This window comes from Cheilinus undulatus, linkage group 11 (assembly GCF_018320785.1).
Source record: "Cheilinus undulatus linkage group 11, ASM1832078v1, whole genome shotgun sequence".
Lineage (NCBI taxonomy): Eukaryota > Metazoa > Chordata > Actinopteri > Labriformes > Labridae > Cheilinus > Cheilinus undulatus.
In genome coordinates, this window is record NC_054875.1 from 44,460,486 (window position 1) to 44,482,287 (window position 21,802).

The following is a 21,802-nucleotide window of genomic DNA, read 5'->3' on the forward strand; positions in this document are numbered from 1 at the left end:
TAAAAAAAATAAAATTGCTAATTATATTGAAAAACACCAGATAATGCAATGATTATTTCATTCCAAATAATTTAAAGAAATTTCTTTCTGATGGCTTATTTATACTTAAACATTTCTTTAAACACTAGTGAATGTCTAAATTATACTCCAAATATACTCAAAAATAAAAATAAGTCATGCAATAATCATGTTTGTTACATTCCTAATCACACCAATATAAAAGTCCTAAAATTAAGAAATTTTGTATTAATGCAAATCATTTTAATAGTAGATTTTACAATATTTCTTTGTTCAATTTGACTAAAAAAGCTGCTTTTTACAATACTGCCCGATGCTGGTAGCTAGGGCTGGGAAACATGGACCAAAAACAATAACTTGATATTTTTTATGGTGATACACAAAATATTTCTCTATAGCATTGTGTTTCAGTAAAGATAAAACAAACAATTTCATGGTACCAGAAATATAAACCATGATAGCAGAGAAAATTAAATAAGGCTGAAACATGTTTAATGGCACAGCAACAAAATTAGAAGTCATAAAACTGGGTATTTTTTGTTTTAAATCTTAGAAAATTGTAGACAACTCCTAGACACTTTCTAAATTGTACAAAACCATTGGTAACATTTTGGTGTTTTTAGGTTGTCAAGATTTTTAATACTTTTTTATACCAAGTCTCAAAATGACAGAACCTCCATTATTTTAATGATTGGTGGTAAAATTAAAGAAACCCAAAGATCTTCAGTCATGTTTTCAACCAATAGAGAGAGAGCTCTGTAAAAATCACACAAATATATTTGAAAAAATAGATGTGTGGTGAGAGTAACACCTCCAAAGACTGTCAATGTATTTGTGCAAGTAACAGTGCATGCAGGAATTAAATGCAGTTTTTTGATGACTAAAAAGAAAAAAATGATGGATATATCCTTTTTGGAGGAGTTGGAAAGTGTAGCTGGGGAAAGGGATGTCTGGGTTGACTTGCTCAGCCTGCTAGCACCACAACCTGGCCCTGGATAAGCAGAAGAAGATTGGATGGATGGATGGATGGATGGATGGATGGATGTTATTTGTAAAAGTGGGTGGTACTGGCAAGGGTTCCCCCAACTTGATCTACAATGTAGATCAGTGATTTTCCAACATTTTTTGCCCAAGGCACACCTAAGACCAACTGAATTCTCAAGGCACACCACGCTTATATCCATGCAAAATCATCTCTTCAACATGTCATCTTTACTTGATGTTTATCTGTAGTAATAATGCATGGTTGTTCAAATTCAACATGTGCAAATAGACATTCCTTGCTACACCGTTTGGGAACAAACGATTTATGCAAATAAAATCTGAAATCATTTTTTTCCTGCATACTTTACAGCCTTATTGACAGCTGATGATTAAGACAATGTGCTGAATCAAATTCAAAACTTTTTCTACCTGTTAGTTGACATTTTTACACTAAATTATCCAAAATACATGCTTATGAAAGAAAAGAACAGTCAGAAAATATGAGAAATCCTGCAGGAAAAAAAAGTTTTCTGAAAGGTTGTCCTTTTTTGGATATTATGTGATATCACAAGTTTTAAAATGGTGTTATAGTATCAAAAATTCCAGTAAAAACATGTAAAATTCTATTTTGTTTTCTTATTATTGCAGTTATCAACATGGATTACAGTAGCACAAGGGGAAAAAGGGTACTGATTAACTAAGCCCACAATAGGGAGGAGCCCTTAAAAAGCTTGCAATGAAAAGAGTGATTTATTTATTTGTCTTGTCATTAATGAATCAAAAGCGACCGAATAAATCAGTCAACGGACTGAAATTTGTATCAAATAGAATAAAATAGAATATGTCCAAATGTTGTAGTCCAGTGCTGCAAAATGATGCAAGTAAATTTAATTTTAACACAGTAAAAATATTGCACATAAACGGGGAAATTATGGATCAACAATACATTAAAATGCATAGATATTTGTTAAAATGACACATTTGTTGCTTGGCTATGGGGAGCACTGAGTAATATTCTTTCTAGGGGCCCAAAATCCCTAGCTACGCCCCTGGTAATCAAGCACGGTTATACAAATTCCCACGGCACACCAAGACTTGCCACAAGGCGAACCAGAGTGCCTGGCCACACCAGTTGAGAACCACTGATGAAGACAGTGTGCATACATTGTTTACATGAAAAGATAATAAATCATTCATTGCTGGGTTTTGAGGGCTTTTATTTTTATTGTTGTGGTATCAAAAGTGGTGTCAAATATTATTTGATTTGTACTTTTAATGTAAATGCTCCTGAATACATTAGATCAGTGATACTCAACATGTGGCTCTGGAGCCACATGTGGCTCTTTTGTAATTATTTGTGGCTCTTAAATGTCTTAATTTAAAACATTATTCCCCCAGAAAACCTTAGAAAAGGGAAAAATTGACCTCAGAGGTTAATCACATTAATAAGTCTGTTTCCCACATTTATACAAAAGGCTTTAATTGTCAAACATAATTGTCACATTTTTGCCACATTTATCCCATTTTTGCCCTTTTTCACCATTTTGTGCCACTTTTTGCCCATTTAAGCTACTTTTTGGCATTAAATACCACTTGTTTCCTATTTTTTGCCCTATTTTGCCACTCTTGACTGCTTTTTGCCCATTTTAGTCACTTTTCTCCAATTTTTTTTGTCACTTCTTTGCCACCTTTGGACCATTTTTGCTCCCTTTAACTTATTTTTATTGCCACTTCAAGCCGTTTTTGCCACTTTTCACTACTTACATTGTGGCTTTTGTGAAGGTATTTTTCAACTATTTGGCTCTTTGGTTGAGCTGGGTTGAGTAACACTGAATTGGATAAACAGAATGAACATAGATGGTCTTGTGGGTATTGAGCATACTACAGTTAGTGGTTCCTACTGTAAACAGTGTTTTTACTGAGTATAAATACAAGTTATATTAACCGGTATCTAATTTGATAGTATAATGATAGATATCAAAAATAGGATTTGTTGCCCATCCCTAGCGTCAGTAAAAACCCTTTTTCCCTCACAGTGCACAGAAGCAAATCCCTGCCCTGCGTGTATAAATCTGAAAGCACCGCCCTCTCATTCAGCAGTTGTTGCATCGACCCCGTTGGGTACAACACGCGACGCAAACCCCCCGCTTTTCAAAAGCCCCTTTCTTCGTATTTTCCTCCTCTTCTTCTTTAAACCTCAAACGAAAATATGGTAAGTTAAATTATCTTATTTCTATTCCTGTGATGGTTTAATGAGGGTAAATGAAGGTTGAGAATTAGCCGTTGTGTCTATGTTGGTACACGACGTCGTGCTGGGATTTTCCATCACTGAATATTTAATTTAACGATCAATAAACGTATATATATTTGTGTTAATATAGTTTTTGTGGTATTTGGGATGAAAATGAACCGTATATTGAGGCTGTAGTCACGGATTGTTCCGCAGCACTGGCGCGATGTGACTGTCATTGTGTAGAGATGAGAACAATGCACTGAGTGGCGTAATTCAATCTACATGCTTTCATGAGGATAAATCTGGCTTTATTTGGGAAACAGCTGCCCTATTTTCTCTTTATTCGCATTCTTGAGGCATATTTTTCATTTCAAGACGATAAAATCAGACACCTTGCTTATGCCCTACCCTGTTTCACGGCGGGGAGGGGCAGATTGGGTGGAGATGAGGATGGAGATTGCAGCTATTAATTTTTAATTCATTAGACTCCGAAGCATATGAATTTTTAATGAAATTCAGCATTAAACAATCATAAACTGATGCATAACTAAGCATCTGTTTCATTCGTGACGTGGCATATAAAGGGTTAATTTAAATCAAAAGTGAAACCCTTAAATAATGTCATATCTTCTGCCAGTTATTTTAGCATAAAATCTGATTTATGTCCTCTAAAATGATTTTTAAATTAGGAAGGATGAATCCTCTGTAATTGTGCATCCTCCTGGCACAAGAACAAGTGGAATGTTCCAGATAAATGATGTGCACGCGCAATTGAATTTGCATTCGTGCTTAGGTTTGCAAACGAGGGTGAGAGTGGGATGAAAAGACAAGGGGACACAGAGAAAAAAAGGACTGGAGGAAAGAGAAAGAACAGCGTCCTGCCTCGGTGGGGGCTGCTGTCAGGCATTTCTGTCCCCCTGCGGTTTTGTGGTGCAGGGAGGGAGGTGCCTCCTGCTGCACTGCTTCTTTATCTCAGACAGAGGGAGCAACTGCATGTTCCCCATTTTCAGATGCATTCATGTTACAATATTATCATGGATTTCTTTAGAAGGCTAGCAGGAGAATGGAAATGAATGTACGGTAGACTTTAAACACACTAATCTCTCATGCTGTTTTTTCTTCCTCTCCATAGCGTGAGTGCATCTCCATCCACGTTGGTCAGGCTGGTGTCCAGATCGGCAATGCCTGCTGGGAGCTTTACTGCCTGGAACATGGCATCCAGCCGGACGGACAGATGCCAAGTGATAAGACTCTTGGAGGAGGAGATGATTCTTTCAACACCTTCTTCAGTGAGACTGGAGCTGGAAAGCACGTCCCCAGAGCTGTTTTTGTAGATCTGGAGCCCACTGTCATTGGTAGGTGTCAGCACTATAGGCCTAGAATTGAGACAAGATAAATTATTTTATGAAAACTGTAATACTAATTGCAATGCTTATTTTTTATTATTCTAGATGAAGTACGCACTGGTACCTACCGCCAGTTGTTCCACCCTGAACAGCTGATCACTGGTAAGGAGGATGCTGCCAACAACTATGCCCGTGGACACTACACCATCGGCAAAGAGATCATCGACCTGGTGCTGGACAGGATCCGCAAGCTGGTGGGTTTCTTTTCCAGGATGACCTAGGGCATGCACAGATCACACTCTTATCTGTAAATCCTTAGATTTAGATATTAAACCAGCAATGAGCAAGCACTTCACAACATTAGTAAGGGAAACTGCCTTTTAACATGCAGAAATATCAGATGGGGATTGTATATTAAATGTGCTCACTGTCTCCCTTCTTTGTCCTCAGGCTGACCAGTGCACAGGTCTTCAGGGCTTCCTTGTTTTCCACAGCTTCGGAGGAGGCACCGGCTCTGGTTTCACCTCTCTGCTGATGGAGCGTCTGTCCGTCGACTATGGAAAGAAGTCCAAGCTGGAGTTCTCCATCTACCCAGCTCCCCAGGTGTCCACTGCTGTGGTGGAGCCCTACAACTCCATCCTGACCACCCACACCACCCTGGAGCACTCTGACTGTGCCTTCATGGTGGACAATGAGGCCATCTATGATATCTGCCGTAGAAACCTCGATATCGAGCGCCCCACTTACACCAACCTGAACAGGCTGATCAGTCAGATCGTGTCCTCCATCACTGCTTCCCTTCGTTTCGATGGTGCCCTGAATGTTGATCTGACAGAGTTCCAGACCAACTTGGTGCCATATCCCCGTATCCACTTCCCTCTGGCCACCTACGCCCCTGTCATCTCTGCAGAGAAGGCGTACCATGAGCAGCTGTCAGTGGCTGAGATCACCAACGCCTGCTTTGAGCCAGCCAATCAGATGGTAAAATGCGACCCTCGCCACGGCAAATACATGGCTTGCTGCCTGCTGTTCCGTGGTGATGTGGTGCCCAAAGATGTGAACGCTGCCATCGCCACCATCAAAACCAAGCGCACCATCCAGTTTGTGGACTGGTGTCCCACTGGTTTCAAGGTTGGCATCAACTACCAGCCTCCCACTGTGGTTCCTGGTGGTGACCTGGCCAAGGTCCAGAGGGCCGTGTGCATGCTGAGCAACACCACTGCTATTGCAGAGGCCTGGGCTCGTCTGGACCACAAGTTTGATCTGATGTACGCAAAGCGTGCCTTTGTTCACTGGTATGTGGGTGAGGGTATGGAGGAGGGAGAGTTCTCCGAGGCCAGAGAGGACATGGCTGCTCTGGAGAAGGATTATGAGGAGGTGGGAGTCGACTCCATCGAGGGTGAGGGAGAGGAGGAAGGAGAGGAGTATTAAATGGAATAAAAAGGCATTAGTTTAACAGGAAATTAATTGATCGCAATGTGTTCTTGAATGCGTTCCAAACTGAAATGTTTGTCCGTCAATTTTAAATTTTGCTGTTCAGACTGAAGTAAAACCTGAAAATGTCAATTTTGGCTCTGTTCTAAATAAAATTCCTGCCACCTCAACTATTTTGTCTTTCATTATTCCAAACTGCATTTATATGTATGAGTAGTTGTAGAAAATGTTGAAATTGTGAATATTTAGCTATATAAATTTGTACTTGTAGCATTGAGAATTTAAAATTAATTCATGCATCATACAATAAAATTATGACATAAACATCTACCATATTATTTTTTATAAAATCAAGTATATTTGGGGTGTAGATGGGCCAGTGGTAAAGTTTGCCCACTGTCTACCCTTATAAGAAAGGCATGTTAAACTCAGAAATAAACCTTAGAAATAAAATGATTAAATATAATTTATGGTTTTGAAGGTTTTGGTCATCAATCTCATATTAAAAGTTTGTTCTTATTAAGGGCTTCAAAATGTTCAAATGAAACTGGCTGTTTTTTGGTCTTAATCTGTGAATCATACATCATAATATGACTTCTATGGATTACCTTTAACCTTTGTCTTAATATCACAGTCCTATGGTGCTCCTCATTTTAACTGAAACAAATTGACTTTTTTTTTTAAATCAATTTTAATTATTTAACTTTTATAAAGCAAACACCAGACAGTCTGCCCATCTGCACAACTTCAGTATCTCTACTATAAGCTCTGCATCAGACATAAACCAGACGACACTTCTGTACTGAGCAAAGTTTATTGGAAAAACATTCAGATTCAGTTTTGTCCAAGTAAAAGCGTACATTTTTTCTACCAGATTTCCTTCAGCGGTTGGTACAAAAGATCAGAGCATGTCTAAGGCGTGATTCCAGAAAATTTTTGACTGATTTAAATTGATTCAAATATTACACACTCATGAAGTTTGTTGTAGAAAAAAAAAGTAAAAATAAAAAAGTACAAAAAAGTTGCCAGTTGCTTGCGTGCTGACAATTGCAAATGTTTGGTTTTGCATTAAGTTGTGTGATGTTGGTGACGGTTCACACCGGCCTCTCCTGCAGCAGGGGGCAGTTGTCGACGGCTCCTCTTCTGTTCAGAAGGTTCCAGAACATGGAGGCTCCGGAGCAGCTGTGAGCCCGGCCGGGCTGTGGGACTGCTGACGTGATCATGTCTTCCTTCAGAGGATCATAGGACTTAAAGCGCCTGATGTGCAAAGAACAAGATCCAGACAGGTTGTTCCAAATTAATTTTGGTCAAGAATATGCTGATGACAAACTAATTTATTTACCAAAAAATTCCAACAGAAGGCCTAACATGTTTAAGTCTTTCCATCAATATTTCCTTGTGTTTAGCTTTCAGCCATAACTCCAATATTTCTACACAACAATAATCTTTAATCTTAATATCAAATGACCTCTCAGTTTATTTTTTTAAATGTCCAATGCATGATTAGCCTTAACGACCAAAATGCACATGGATGCACATGGATATATTTTCAACCAATGAAAGGAGAGAAACAAGCAATATGTTGTTAGGGTGCTTGGCTCAGTAGCCAGTTTAAAAATCAAACATGTAGGCACTCAGGTTGTCAAAATTTCAGTACATCTAAACTTTTTGATACCACTTGTTTTATAATAATGCAATCTGTTATTTTTATGATTGATAGTATTGAAAAGTACCAGACCTATGAAAAAACGAAATCTGTTTCATAAAACAGATGGACAGATTAGGAATAGAGGCCCCAACAACTTCCATTTATACATCATTCTAACACCATTTTAGTTTGTTAAAAACTATTACAAATATGTTATAGTGATGTTTTATAAAAACAGGTTTGATGTTGGTCTTGGGATTTTGTTGACACCAAAATAGAGAACATCAGCAAACTTATCTCTAAATATGAATAATTGAGATTGTGTGTAATCAGTAGAAATCGATGGTTCTTACTTGTAAGAATATGCCACTACTCCTACTGCAAGAATGAGGAACAGGACACCCAAAACCATGGCGATGGTGCCAGAGGAAGACAGATCTGAAACTGAAACAAAGGTCACATTATAAATAGAGAGCAGAAATGTCCTGTTATGTCAAACCAAACAGTCAAATGTGTTTACTGTTTTAGAGTTGTTTTATTGCATACCCATGTCAACATTGACTTTTGCACTCGTGGCAGCCAAGCTGACATCATTAGCCATGGACACATTGATGCAGTAGACACCAGAGTCATTGAAGAAGTGGCGAAGGACCAGCTGGCAGTCTCCGGAGGGCTCCACCATGTTGCACACAGTGTGCATAGGCTTCAAGCACTGAGCATCCAGAATCACACTGCACACTTCTTTAGGAAGGCTGGAAACAGATGACCCAGTAAGTCAAAAACATTAATATTCCACCAGTGAAAACCATTAATTACATAAAGTTTGGGGGAATTTACCTTCCCTGGCAGGTAACAGTGATATCCAGGACATTCTTGTCCACCTTAGGAGCCATCATCACAGCATTGCTCATTTGAACAATCTCCACTTTCTCAATGCCCTCTGAAAACAAAGATAAAAGAGGGGATTTTAATTTTCAGTCATCTTCTATTTGATTTATTGGATGCTCTTAATAAAAGGTTACTTACCACAAATTTCAATGCCAGTGCAGAAGGAGCCGTAACGATAAATGACACAGTCATCATCAGATGGTTTGTCAGCGACATCCCTCTTAGCCACCAAGACAACCTGGGCTTGGCCAGTCAGCATCACTGGTCGCTTTTCAGCTGAAAGAATAAACAACAGCAGGATTATTTTTTAAATACTGATAAAGGATTGTTTTCAATAATTTTCCTATCATGTAGTGATATGAGTAAGGACCTAAAAAGTTGAATTGATATTGTATAGCTATGCCTGAGGTAGAATAATGTATAAATGAAGACAATTTGACAAATGATGATTATTTCCATACATTATTGCAGGATCTAAAGACCATGGAAAGTCAAAACACAAGGGCCAATGGACAGTAACCTATTTCAATGCAAAAACAAACAGCCCTTGAGCTGCTAGACAACAGCAAATTTTAGCATTCACTACTGCCAAGTTAACATGACTGGTAATGTAACTTGATAACAGGACAGCTGTATTAGTTTAATTCTGTAAACAGTTGTTTGTTATACTTCAAACAGTAACGTGAGCTAGGTGGTTGAATGCTAAAATTAGCCATTGTCAAAAACTTGCTAAAAGCTATTGTACAAATGAAGATAATTTGACAAAAAAATATTCTGAAATACATTATAAACAGGTCATCTCTTCTAAAGACCATGGCAACTTTAAAAAAGGTACAATGGGCCGTGTTTCAAAGTAAAAACATAGGCTATTTACAAACCAAAAGCAGTTAGACAGCTAGCATGAGTGTTTGATAGTGTAACATGATGCAAAAGGACAGTTGTATTTAATTTAATTCTGTTAACATTAATGTGTTACAATTCAGACAGTAATGTTAGCTTGATAGTTAAATGCTAAAGTTAAAAACTTGCTAATTGGTTGGCAATAGTTTATCTTGAAGTATTGCATGCTATTAGATTTAACCCTTTTCCTTAAGCTGTTATATCTTACGTTATATCTGATTTACGACATTACATGAGAAGGAACACACCAATAGGATCTGAATTGTCCAAATGACAAAAACTGCTACCATGTGAATATGTTTAGCTACAAAGCTACATCCTTTATTAAGGGCCCAAATCCAAGCTACTTCCTAGAACAAATGGATGGGTACCATTTTTCAGATTTTCTGTTTGGAAAAAAAGAAATGTTTTTACTCAAACAGCATCTCTGTTAATGAGAATGACAGCTTGCAAGCATGCTAAGATCACCAAGCTAGCTCAGCTAGCTCTGCTGCTTACTGGTTTTACTAGAAAGTACTCAGAAGCTGCTAGCTAGCTACAAGCCTGTTAGACTTTGGTGTCTTTATAAACAAAATGTATTCAGACAACACAATATGTTAGTTAGCTTTATGCCTACCAGGATTAGCAAACTACCTTGTGTTACTTAATACAAGGTAGTAGTAGGCAGGCTAATTTTACAAGGATTGATACCTGGCCATCTGGATGAATTAACAAAATTTACTCATGTAACACAGTACTTTCATAGCTAGCTAGTCAGCGGGTTTTCAGAGTTAGCAAGCCATCTATGATAGCTAACAACAATGAAGGGTATTTTCTTCCGACTGAGAACATTTTTTTTAGGTTTTGATTACATTTTTCCTAATATTATATATTTACGTTCTCCTACAAAAGTAGGGCTTTCTTCATTTTACTTATGCTATCACAGTGTGGTCAGTCTTCAACTTGAGTAAATGGTCAAAACATTTCTTTGTATAATTAGGACAAAACTATTGTCAGTGGGCATCAATGTTGACTTGATCCTCTGCCCCACACCTATCTAATGAAATATGTGCTAAGTATTTTTCTGCATATGATAACAGAAAATAAATACTTGAACTAATATGTAACAAGTTGGATTGAACTGTTCACCATACAGAAATAAATGAAACTGTGTCATAAATGCAATCTCTCAGTTACAAATCTACATGCAAATCTGAATGCAAATGAAGTAAAAAGGGTGATATAATCTTACAGCAAACTGGATCTGCTTGTTCTGAACAATGACAATGCTTCTCTACAGATTTACATCACATTTACATGTTATGAAATCAGTACATCCTTGTTTCTGACTCATCAGCTGGTATGACCTTGATATTTCTAATGATATCAGGACAACTTTTTATTGTTTTCCTCTCGTCAAGATAAAAAAAAAAATCCCCTGGTAAACTTATATGTGAGTTTAAAAATAAATAAAGCAAAAGGGGCACACCTGCCACCAGTCCAGTCTGTGTCTCACTATCAGCTGGCAGGTCTTGGCTGTCAGGCGAGGGAGTCTTGGCTACTGGAGGAGCTTCCTGAGCGGGCTGAGCGTTGGAGGCAGTGGAGGCCTCGTCCTCAGTGTTGTCCTCCTCTGTGTCTGAAGGAACCATGTTGACGTTCAGGCTGGCTGACTTGGTGGTTACCATCAATGGGAAGGCAGACATCAAGGCAGGAGCTTTCACTGTGAATAAGAAGATGGTTGAGGTAGGAGTTTCTTCAACATATATGGGTCTGAGATGGCATACATGGGTGCAGACATATTGTTTTTAAAATTCTTGGATAGTTTGGCTTTGCTTCTTGCAATTTTAGATGTGTAATGCTGGAACCAGCAGCCATATATGTGATATTCTCAAAGTTTTGCTACTTTTTGATATGTCAGCTCACTAAAATTGGATTGGATTGTTTTTGAACACCACTAAAACCTCCTACCAACACCATTAATGGTCATTGATTTATATGTTAATGAACAGAAGTGTAAACGTCTCCTATTGGAGGTTTTGTCTTCTATTCTGTGTCTTACCTGTAGTGCCCTGATCAGCCGGTGGAGCAGGTGCCTTTGTCGGGCTCTCAATGGGGTCACAGGCCCGGTCTGGGATCATGGCCTGGATCACCACCTGGGGTTTGAAGTGCCCGGTGTTGACGTAGGTGTGGGTGACGGTCAGCTCCCTGGATATGAGGGCTCCACTCTCATCTCCAAAGTCCCAGTTGAAGGTGATGTCTGCGTTGCTCAGGTAACCGCTGGGGTCATGGAGACTGATGGTGAAAGCGATGGCTCTGTTCTGGACGAAGCGCATGTCTCCGGCTACGATGTCATTGACTTGGTCCAAAGAGACAGCGAAAGGGATTTGATCTGGAAAAACACAAAGATTAAAACTTGAATACTTTTAGTAATCAATGTGATATATTTTTACCAAGTACAGAGGAAAGGGATCCAATGTCAGTTTTTTGCCTTTAAAATTTTCCTACCATCTAGCCTTTCTGGATTTTTATTTTATACCAAAAACAGATTTTTCCCTGATTATGTAGCTGAAATTTGCCTTATTATGGTGATAATTCTATTAACATGAATTTCGCCTGTTTTATGGAATTGCATATTGAACTCAAACTCAAACTTTTTTATAAAGCACGTTTAAAACAACCAGAGTTGACCAAAGTGCTGTACAGATCAAAAGTAGCACAAATGACAAAATAGATACAACACTAAAATACATAAACACAATGCATAGAAAGATTTCCAACATGTTTTGCACTTGATTTTATAGTTTCATATTTTTCATCACCTCTTTGTTGTTGCTCTTTATTTCTCTCAAAGATTTCAATAAATTTAAGCTTAAATTTGTAGTTATCTGTCCAAGGGATACACATCTAAAAGACGTGGTTTTGGTTGTATTTTTTACGCATTTTTTAAATTTAAAGATTATTAACTTTGTATTTTCTTAATTGTTGAATATACCAATGCTACAAAATTCCACTAGGTAATTATTTCTCTTAGCTACATGTCTTGATTTGATTGTTTAGAAAATAATAAAAGGTAGTTCATTGAATATTTGCTGCAAGGGATTGATGTAAAATTATAGTTGCTAAAGACTTAGTATTATTTCCTATGTAAAAAAGCCTTTATATATGGGTAACTTGTTAGTTACCAATCCCAACACTGGTATAAGTTGAATATAGCATAAATATTGTCCTATTTTCCTTTAAACTCCAGGGATTTTTCTGTTTTATCAGCAGGTGCTTCTCTCTGCACAGTTCTTAACGTACCAGTGATGGAGAACTGTGTTGAGGCGTATCCCAGAGGGATGAACTTCTCCTTGCTCCTGAAGTGGTAGATAACAATGTCCACGATGTAGGAGCCCAGGGGGATGTCGTCTGTGCTGATGGTCAGGGAGGAGGAGGGCCCGTCTGCTACCTGCCAGTACTGACCTGAAAAATAACAGACGTGTGAGTACATGTGAGATTTTCTGCATCTGTACTGCAAAGATCCACCAATTACTTTCTTAATCTTAGATTCCATGACACATTGGGGATTACATACTGAAGCCTTGTGCCTTTAGACATGAAAGGTCTAATAAAAATGTAAAACGCAATTTTTTGTGCATTTGGACAAAAGCGCCAAAATTCAGATCATATGATAAGGCTCATATTTAATCCACCTCAGGTCATATTCCACGCCCTGGCACGAGCTGTCAGAAACTCTTTGACCCTTTGAAAAAACATAATTAAGAGGTATTATTTCAGGGTCTGCCGCTCCACTCACCCCAAGTCTTCCAGACAAACACGTAGGCCGGCTTCTTGTCCTTCTTAATTGGGGTTCCATCGGGGAAAACAGCCTCCCAGTCTGTGCTCGGGGCTGGGTATACTGGCTCAGACTCGTAGTACTTTGTTCCTGAAGCACGAGACAGAGAAGTGTGACTGTGACAAAGAAATTTAGATTAAAGAAAAAGTCAGCAGCCATAACAGTTACAGCCATGCTAGCTGAAGCTGTGGTGGCTGTTGACGCTGCAGCATCACTCAGGTATTAGAAGTGATACTGTGACCTTAAACAAAAAGGGGAAAGAGAAACCAGTGTAGAGGTTTTGGCTAACCCTAAGTCTTGTAGGTCTTGTAAGTAATTGCCAGCAGGAGTAAACCACACTGTCTGTAAAATGGAATTGTGCCCCTTAGAAGTCTATGAGAGAGGGAAACTACTTGAACTTGGATTTTCTGACTCAGTATTGTTTTTTTAGGAGTCTTTTAAAGCCATTTTTATGCTACTTAAATTGGCATTTTAATTATTAGTAATTATACCAATTAATATGACTATAAGAATACATGAAACTAAAAACCCTAAACACAAAATGCAGCTTAGACCGACAAGGATGTCACCAGTTGTACAGCTACACTATTTGACCTGATAATAGCTTTAGGCTAAAAATCAGGAGGTCAACAAATATGTAAAGGTTCATCCCCAGGAGAACATGACACTGTAACAAACTTCAATGGCTGTCGCTACCATGGGAGTTGAGAAATGTCATCAAATATTCCAAGTACTTGCACCTCATGAAGGTGCTAAAGCAAAAGGCTAGGGAACATACAACACACTTAGGTTCCATCCTCAGGGGACTATGAATCTCTGCACCAAATTTATTACCAACTCATCAAGTAATTATTAAGACATTTTGATGGGAATGTTAGTAGTGGAGAATGGTACATTTTTGACCTGATAACGGTGCTAGGATGAAAGTTCAAAGGCCCCCTAAAACCATTATGATTCAACCTATAGGGAACATGATCCACCTTACCAAAATTAATGGCCACTGGTACTTTAGCAGCCTGGATAGTTTGACAGATAACTCAAATATTGGTCCCATGGTGGTGTTGGAAAAGATCACCAACATACACCTATGTTTTATCCTCTGGGGACTGCAAATTTTTGCACCCAATCCTGTCCCAGTATATCAGTTAATTATTGGATGTATTATTGGAGCATGGAGGTACCAAACAAAAAAGAAACGACCAAAACATATAGGGTTCATCGTAAGGGGAAAATGCATCTCTGTACCAAATTTCATGCCAAGACTTTCACTAGTTATTTTGATGGGAACATCGATTGGAGGAAAGGGTAGCTTCTTAACCTGGTGATAGTGCTGGACTCAAAGTTCAAAGGTCACATAAAAACATTATAATATAACCTATGGGTAACATGAACCACTATACCAAAATTCAGGGCAACTGGTACATTGGTAATCAAGATATTTCAACAAGTAACCTACATATTGGTAACATGGTGGCGCTGGAGAAAAGGTGAAGAGATTACAAGTCACTTTTGTTTTATCCTCTTGGGACCACAAACCTTTACACCAAATTTCATCCCAAAGCACCAGATAACAGTTGAGATTTGCAGTGGTATTGCCAATAGCTAGGAAAGGCTAAATTTTTAACCCAATATGCAAGGTGGACAATTCAAACTTAACTAAAAGTGTGAAGATTTATCCACAGGGCAACATGAATGACTGTTATAAATGATCTTTGCAGCAATTGGAAGAATAGTTGCTGTGACAGAAATAACCTCAATATTGGTGTCATTGTGGCACCAAAGATAAAAGACAAAAGAGCAACAAACTTCAAAGTTTCATCCTCTAGGAACCACGAATCTCTGCATTTATCCCAAAACATCAAATAATTTTTTAGATATTTCTATGTGAATATCAGTGCAAAGGAAGTGTTATTTTAACCTGATGACAGTGGCAGGTTGAAAGTTCAAAGGTCATGTAAAGACACAAGGATTTAACTTTTGGGGAATATGACTCGTTGTACCAAACATCATGGCTGGGGGTTAAGCAATAATGAAGGTATTTAACTAATAACTCAAACATTGGCCTCATGGTAGAGCTTAAAAGGTTAGGCATCACCAAGGCACTTAAGCTTTATCCTCTCAGGACCACGAATATCTGCACCAAATGTTATGCTGATACAAACATACTTAAGATATCTTAATGGGAATGCCAATACCAGGGGAGGGTACATTTAGAACCTGATTTTAGTGCCAGGTTGAAAGTTCAAAGGTCACCTAATAACATTAGGATTTAACCTATGGGGAACATGAACCACTACACCAAAATTCATGGCAAATATATACAGTACTATGATAGTAAGATATTAAAACAAATAGAACAAATATTGCCTTATGTTTGTTGCAATATTCCACTTTGAATGATAATAGTTAGGAATGGCAAAAATTTCAACCTGATGATAGTGCTAGGTGGTAAATTCAGATGGTAATCCAAAAGCAGGACGATTAATCCAAAAAAAGAGCATGATTAACTAAAATAAATTGCATTCATGGCATCTGGTAATAGTGTTACTTTAGCAGCAGTAGCCTCAACATTACCCCCACGGTGGCGTTAGGAAAAAAGGAAAAAAGATCAACAAAAAACTCAGGCTTCAACCCCTGGAAACCATGAATCTGCATGAACTCTCACGCCAATACATCTGATAAATGCTTGGACATTTTGGTGGGAAAGTCAATAGTTAACCTGATGACAGTACCAGGTTGAACGCTAAAAGTGACCTAGATGTATACTACATAAAGATCCAACCAGCAGGAACATGAACCACCTGGTCTTAAAGGAGTCCAGGTATTTGAACATATAACCCAATATTGATCTTATGTTGGTGCTAAAGAGGAGGTGAGACATCACCAAGGCACCTAGTTGCCATCCTCTTTGGACCCCACGTTTTTGCACACTGATATGGGGAAAATTCAGAGGCTTATTTTAAAGTGTAACGATTCATCCAAAGGAGAATATGAATGACTCTTATAAATTATCTTCCTGATAACTGATAGAGTAGTTGCAGTCACATAAATACCCCCAGCTGGTCCCGTGGCGGCGCCAGGCAAAAAGGACAGGAGATCAAGAAAACATGTAGGGTTCATCCTCAGGGGACCATGAATCTCTGCATCAAATTTCATGCAAATACATTCTTGGACCTAAGACCTTGATGACTGTTACGATGTTTAGATAGAAATGTCTAGCAAAGGGAAGGGTGCGTTTTCAACCTGATGGCAGTACTGGTTTGAAAGTTCACCTAAAAACGTTAGATTCAACCTCAGGGGAACATGGTTCACCATACCAAACTTCATTGCAGCAGGTGCAATAGCAGCCTAATTATTTCATCAGATGACCCAAATATTGGGCTCATGTTAATGCTACAGAAAAGGTGAAGAAAACACCAAGGCACCTAAGGGTCATCCTTTGGGGACCTCACATCTTTGTACCAGATTTCACAGCAATGCATCCAATATCTGTTGCAATATTTCAGTGAGAGCTCAATCTAATAAACACACCATCACAGCTCAACATATGGTTGAAAAAGTGCAAGTTGTGGCTAAAGAATTTAAATTATCGTGTTTGTTTTTGTCCACAGTGTTTTACCGTTGACTATGCAGTCTTCGGCCCAAACAACCTCTCCATTAGGCAGAACCTTCTGGGTTTTGGGGAACTCCAGTTCTATGGTGAAGGTCACTTTGGCTCCAGTTAGAGTTGGTGAGTCGTTCCCCACATTGAAAGTCACTCTTCCACCTTTTGGGAGAAGTAGAAAAACACAGATGAATGAGCATGAAATATACCAGCCTGTGACTCATCAAACCTTTTTATCATTGCCAAATAGACTGAGTATGAACGTCAGATATGTTGCCTTTTAATGGGTGTAGAAAAAAAGAGGGCATGCTTGTGGTTCAGATCTGGTAGAAAACACAGTTCTTCTACTTAGTTAATCTAACAGAGGCATGTTTTTTTTTTACCATACTAGAATTATAATTAAACAATTAATTCAAGAAAACAAGCCTGTTTTCAATATAGTCATCTCAGTAATACAAGGGAAGACATCAACAGTATTGTAGATTATGAAAAAAAGGGAATTATTTTGTTTTCTCTGTTGTATGCAGTGCTCTTATGTGCATTCCTGTCAGCCTGAAAATGCCCCCAAACTACCATGAATGCCTGAAATAAGAGACTTTTCTTAATGAAAGTGTTGTCTGTGTTAAATTAGACCCACCTTTCCAGGCCTCTTTGTATCGTGGGTCTCCATCTTTCCAGACTGGGTACATCTTATTGTTCCATGATGGGTAGCGGGTGAAACGGTTTTTGGGCTCTGATAAGGACAAAAGGAAATATGTTTTTGTTAAACACATCATCAACACCCTTGTTTTCCTGAAATACTTTGTATAGAAGTTGAAATTCTCAACTTTTTTTAAATAACCTCATAATTTTCTGGAAAGAACAGTTAAATTTTGATCTAATTGTAAATCTGGGAGACTTAAAAGCAGAGTATGAAGGGTTGGCCGAACATATGATGGTGTAATTTATGTCAGGAATAAACACTCAGCTCAATGCACGAACAAACCTTTGCATTTTTTTATAAAATCTGTTGCAAACTAGATTGTTCTTGCACAGAAAGCATGCAAACTCCATACAAAACCTGCATGATTTCTAGAGCGTAACGTCTAACTACAAAGCTCTGTGGGATGATCATTTATTCTGCTTGAATAGTCACTCAAAATGCATCCTGAGAGTTCAGACGTTTCCCGTTCGTATTCTTGTTTTTGTGTCAAAACTCGGTGAGTCTGAATAAAGATGCCCACCGAAGCCCAAACTACTGCCAGTGTAACTCTCTCATCCGTCCAATCCGTCTCATGTGATGCTCAGCTGAGTGTTTGCATGAGTCCGTCCCAGATTAACTGTCACAGGGCTGAATTAGGATTACACAACATGCTGGTTTATCAGATAAATCTGACTTTTTGATTTCAGCCTGGTTTATATTTATTTGATCTCCTTCTTCCCATCTTGCATAGTTTAACTTCTTAGTGTTTGTTCTTTGCTCTGGCTAGAAAAGATGGTGATGTAATTCCTGTAAGAGCCAGACATCATGCATGATGTATGTTGGTAAAAATAATTCTTAGATGTGAATTTATTGAATAAAAAAGTAATAAATTGTTGAAGGAATCCATCCCCTTATTAGAAAGTGTTCAAAGCAGTTCTATTGAGCATTAAGTGATGCAACTAACACTTTTCCCTCATTTCCTTATCAGTGAATGAGTCTTACATCATGCTACACACTGACCATGTGATTAATGTCTTTAAGAAAAGCTTGGAGATGCAAACTTGTTCTTTTAAGTCTAACAAACAGAAGGATTAAGATATATAATCAGGTTGTCTACACAAAGGTCACATCACACCTGAAGTTCATGCCTGGTTGACCAAAGAGGTCACGGGAAAAAATTCCTCAAACCTGGATCACTGTGGAGACTCGAATCTTACAGAGAAGACCATGTGATGAACTTGAACCAGTTTCATTAGTGGAAAATAAATTTTGTTTTACCATTAAATCTAAGGAATGGGACTGAATTGAAACATCACTGATCAAACGAAAAAAACCAGACAGATCTGTTGATATAAACTCTGAACAGTGTGATCATGTATTGCATAACGCTTCGATTAACCTTTGAAGGAGGGTTAACCGAGAGAACTGTGCATGCACAAATTTGACAAATGAACCGAAATGATTGAAACTTCATTTTTTTTAATTCAGACCACCGTGATTTACATTAACTCACATGACTTGGATTATTTTGACTGCACATTTTCTTAATCCACTTTAATGAGCACATTTTCACATTCCATCCTTTTGGTGACAAACACGGTGCTGCCCCTTTCATTTTAAAATAACGGATATTACATACTTTTATTGCAGCTTTCCTTGTCTTTATATTCTTGATATTTGCAGCTCTAGATCTCGTGGTTTTCTTTCCTCTCTCACTACTTTTTTTTTGCTGACATGCAGAGAAATTCCTCAAATTCTTTCACTTGGAAAACCCACAAGATAGTTAACCTGATTCTTATTTTGGTTTATACTGACATGACTAATTTCTATTTCCATAAATATGAAATATTATGTGATTATATAGCTCTGTCTGCCGGCTTTTAATGTTTTGGATAGCAGTCGCAGATACTAATTTAACACATGCACCCATGTGTTGCACATAAGTACATGTATGATGAAATTGTTTTTACCTACACTTAAGTACAAGGAATATTTTGCACATTAAAATCACTAAATCCCAAGTTTTTTCCTGTTTATAAGTTGATAAAGCTTTTGCATGCAAAACAGCATCATCAATGAAAATGTGTCACATTTTCAGTGTAAAATGTGCACTTTCACTCCCAAATACTACAGAAAAATGCTTTTTGCACAATAATCCATCACTACCCAAAATAAAATATAATAAAACCACAGAAAAACACTTATGGATGCTACTGTCCTACATTTATAGCACCTTTACCATTTATACATGAGCTTATTAGTAATTAAACAACACTAAAGTCAGCCCATTTCATCCACTTCTATTCTGCTTGTCCTGTTTTATCATTTTGAATGCCAAACTTTTAGTCTATTTTAGTACATTACTTCTGCATTGCAGTATTAGTACTTTTAACTTGAGTTCCTGTTACTGTTTCATGCTGTACCCAGTTTACATTTTTCCCCTTTTACCTTTAGGTTTTAGTGTTTTATTTTCAGGTGTTGCAAATATGCATTTACTATAAACATTGTGATTCTTGCATGGGATCACTGTTCCTCGTTTGTCTTTGTATATTGCATCATCCCTAACAAATACACCATAAATAATAAAGGTGATAATAAAGTTAAGAATCTAGAGATTTCATGCACTGAAAATGGAATGACTTCTTATTTAAATTTTGAACGTTTTCCACCTTAAAGTTTGTGAAACTGTCATTTTTAGTGCCAAAATCTCCTCTTAATGTTGCTAAAAGCCTGTCTTTGACTCCTCTGGGTGACCACCCGCTCACTCTGACCCTGTAATACCCTGTCAGCTTTAATTAAGAAAGAAGACACTTAATCGTGTCTGAAACTGCCGTGTCCTTCGGCACAGCCTCTTATCTAAACCTGGAATGGAGTTTTTTAAAAATGCAGCATGTCTACTTACTTGCTGCCGTCTGTGAAGCTGCAGCCAGCAACACCAACAGCACAACAGACGTCCGCATTGTCAGTGCACCTCTTCTTTAAGAAAAAATCCCTTTAGTGAGCACAGGGGAAGAGAAAACAGGCTTTATAAACTCCCTGACGTTTGACCTCACAGTGTGCATGAGACTCGAAACGCCCCCTGCAGAGCCCTGCAGACAGATCCTCCTTCTTTGAGATTTAGGGGCTCCAGGAATAATTGTAGTTTGTGTATTTACAGTAGAAGCACGCCTCTGGGATTACAGTCACACATACAGTAGACAAAGCAGCTCATAATCACATAAGATATGCAAAAAAACTCCACATGTTCTTCTCGCACGGTCACAGAAAAGAATCACGAGAAGAGCTCGAGTGTGCATAAATCGAACTGAAAATTTATCCTGTAAGTGTGAAATGTATTAAGCTTTTATTAATTACAAGCATACTCTTCAATTAATTGTGGAAATAACTAATGCATTCACTTTAGCTGCGCATTGTACACCTCTTTGAAACACGACATTGATCTATTTCATAGGAGGAAATGGTGTCGGGTTTATATTTAAAGGATACATCCACTGTAAATTAACTTGGATTTAGAAATGGATGATAAAATTAAAACATATGATGATTTATTAAATTACCCTACTGTAGTGGGTTTTATTATTTATTTATTTAGGTGTTTCAGCTCAATATTGATGCCTCTAAGTGACCTACAAACCAAATAAGATCACCATGCTGCTGAAACATGACTACATGTATGTAGTGAACTTAATGCTTGCCACCTCTGGCACGGGGTCAGATTATGACAAAGCGGTTTGCAGCATGCATGACAAAAGAGCCTTTGTTTACATTTTTCTCAGCAATATTTCACACTGATTTTTGCAGACATACACAAAGTCACAGGCGGTATTAGCATTGGGAAAAGGAAGGCAATTACCTGAGGCCTCAGGCTCCATGAGACCTGTTTATCTAACATTACTTTCAATGGCTTAGACGTGTATTTTAATGGACATTAAGGGGCAAAAGGTGAGGAAAAACACAAAAGTCTTTATGGGGGATTTCTAGCTCCAATATCAAGGTCCAAGCCCCTCACAAATCCCTAAAATATTCTAATATCAATCAACTTATAATTAGTTAGATTCCTATAGACAAATTTAAACAACTCATTGTTGGAATGATGTGTTATAAGTTCTACCTGGCTTAGACATGTTAAACTATAACAATCTGGTGAGTTTGAGTTATAATGGTAATGAGTGGGGAAGTGCCTAATGTTGGACTATGTCTGGGGCCTTAGATTACAGCTGTCCCTGAACATTGTGTGAAGATTCAAGAGAC

General features: G+C 38.0%; 2 protein-coding genes across 2 annotated transcripts; one reads left to right on the plus strand and one right to left on the minus strand.

The window, feature by feature from the left end:
- The first annotated feature begins 3,083 nt into the window (after window positions 1–3,083).
- Window positions 3,084–6,185, plus strand: tuba1c (tubulin, alpha 1c). The gene is made up of 4 exons (XM_041800431.1): window positions 3,084–3,214; window positions 4,368–4,590; window positions 4,687–4,835; window positions 5,032–6,185. The coding sequence occupies exons 1-4, from the start codon at window positions 3,212–3,214 to the stop codon at window positions 6,010–6,012; spliced, it is 1,356 nt and encodes a 451-aa protein (XP_041656365.1). The 5' UTR covers window positions 3,084–3,211; the 3' UTR covers window positions 6,013–6,185.
- An 876-nt stretch (window positions 6,186–7,061) lies between these two features.
- Window positions 7,062–20,549, minus strand: pmelb (premelanosome protein b). Its single transcript, XM_041800430.1, has 12 exons — window positions 20,454–20,549; window positions 17,507–17,602; window positions 16,885–17,031; window positions 13,227–13,355; window positions 12,731–12,892; window positions 11,490–11,819; window positions 10,920–11,150; window positions 8,690–8,827; window positions 8,501–8,603; window positions 8,210–8,415; window positions 8,017–8,101; window positions 7,062–7,272 (listed from the first exon to the last, which is right to left on the minus strand). Exons 1-12 carry the CDS (start codon window positions 20,509–20,511, stop codon window positions 7,110–7,112), a joined length of 1,848 nt encoding a protein of 615 aa, XP_041656364.1. The 5' UTR covers window positions 20,512–20,549; the 3' UTR covers window positions 7,062–7,109.
- Window positions 20,550–21,802: the final 1,253 nt, after the last annotated feature.

Coding starts and splice junctions, on each gene's coding strand:
- tuba1c (XM_041800431.1), top strand. Junction 4,591..4,686: donor TCTGGAGCCCACTGTCATTG/GTAGGTGTCAGC, acceptor TTATTATTCTAG/ATGAAGTACGCACTGGTACC. Junction 4,836..5,031: donor TGGACAGGATCCGCAAGCTG/GTGGGTTTCTTT, acceptor CTTTGTCCTCAG/GCTGACCAGTGCACAGGTCT.
- pmelb (XM_041800430.1), bottom strand. CDS start 20,511: ATGCGGACGTCTGTTGTGCTGTTGGTGTTGCTGGCTGCAGCTTCACAG. Junction 11,151..11,489: donor GGCTGATCAGGGCACTACAG/GTAAGACACAGA, acceptor TCTTATTCACAG/TGAAAGCTCCTGCCTTGATG. Junction 8,828..10,919: donor ACAGACTGGACTGGTGGCAG/GTGTGCCCCTTT, acceptor TTATTCTTTCAG/CTGAAAAGCGACCAGTGATG.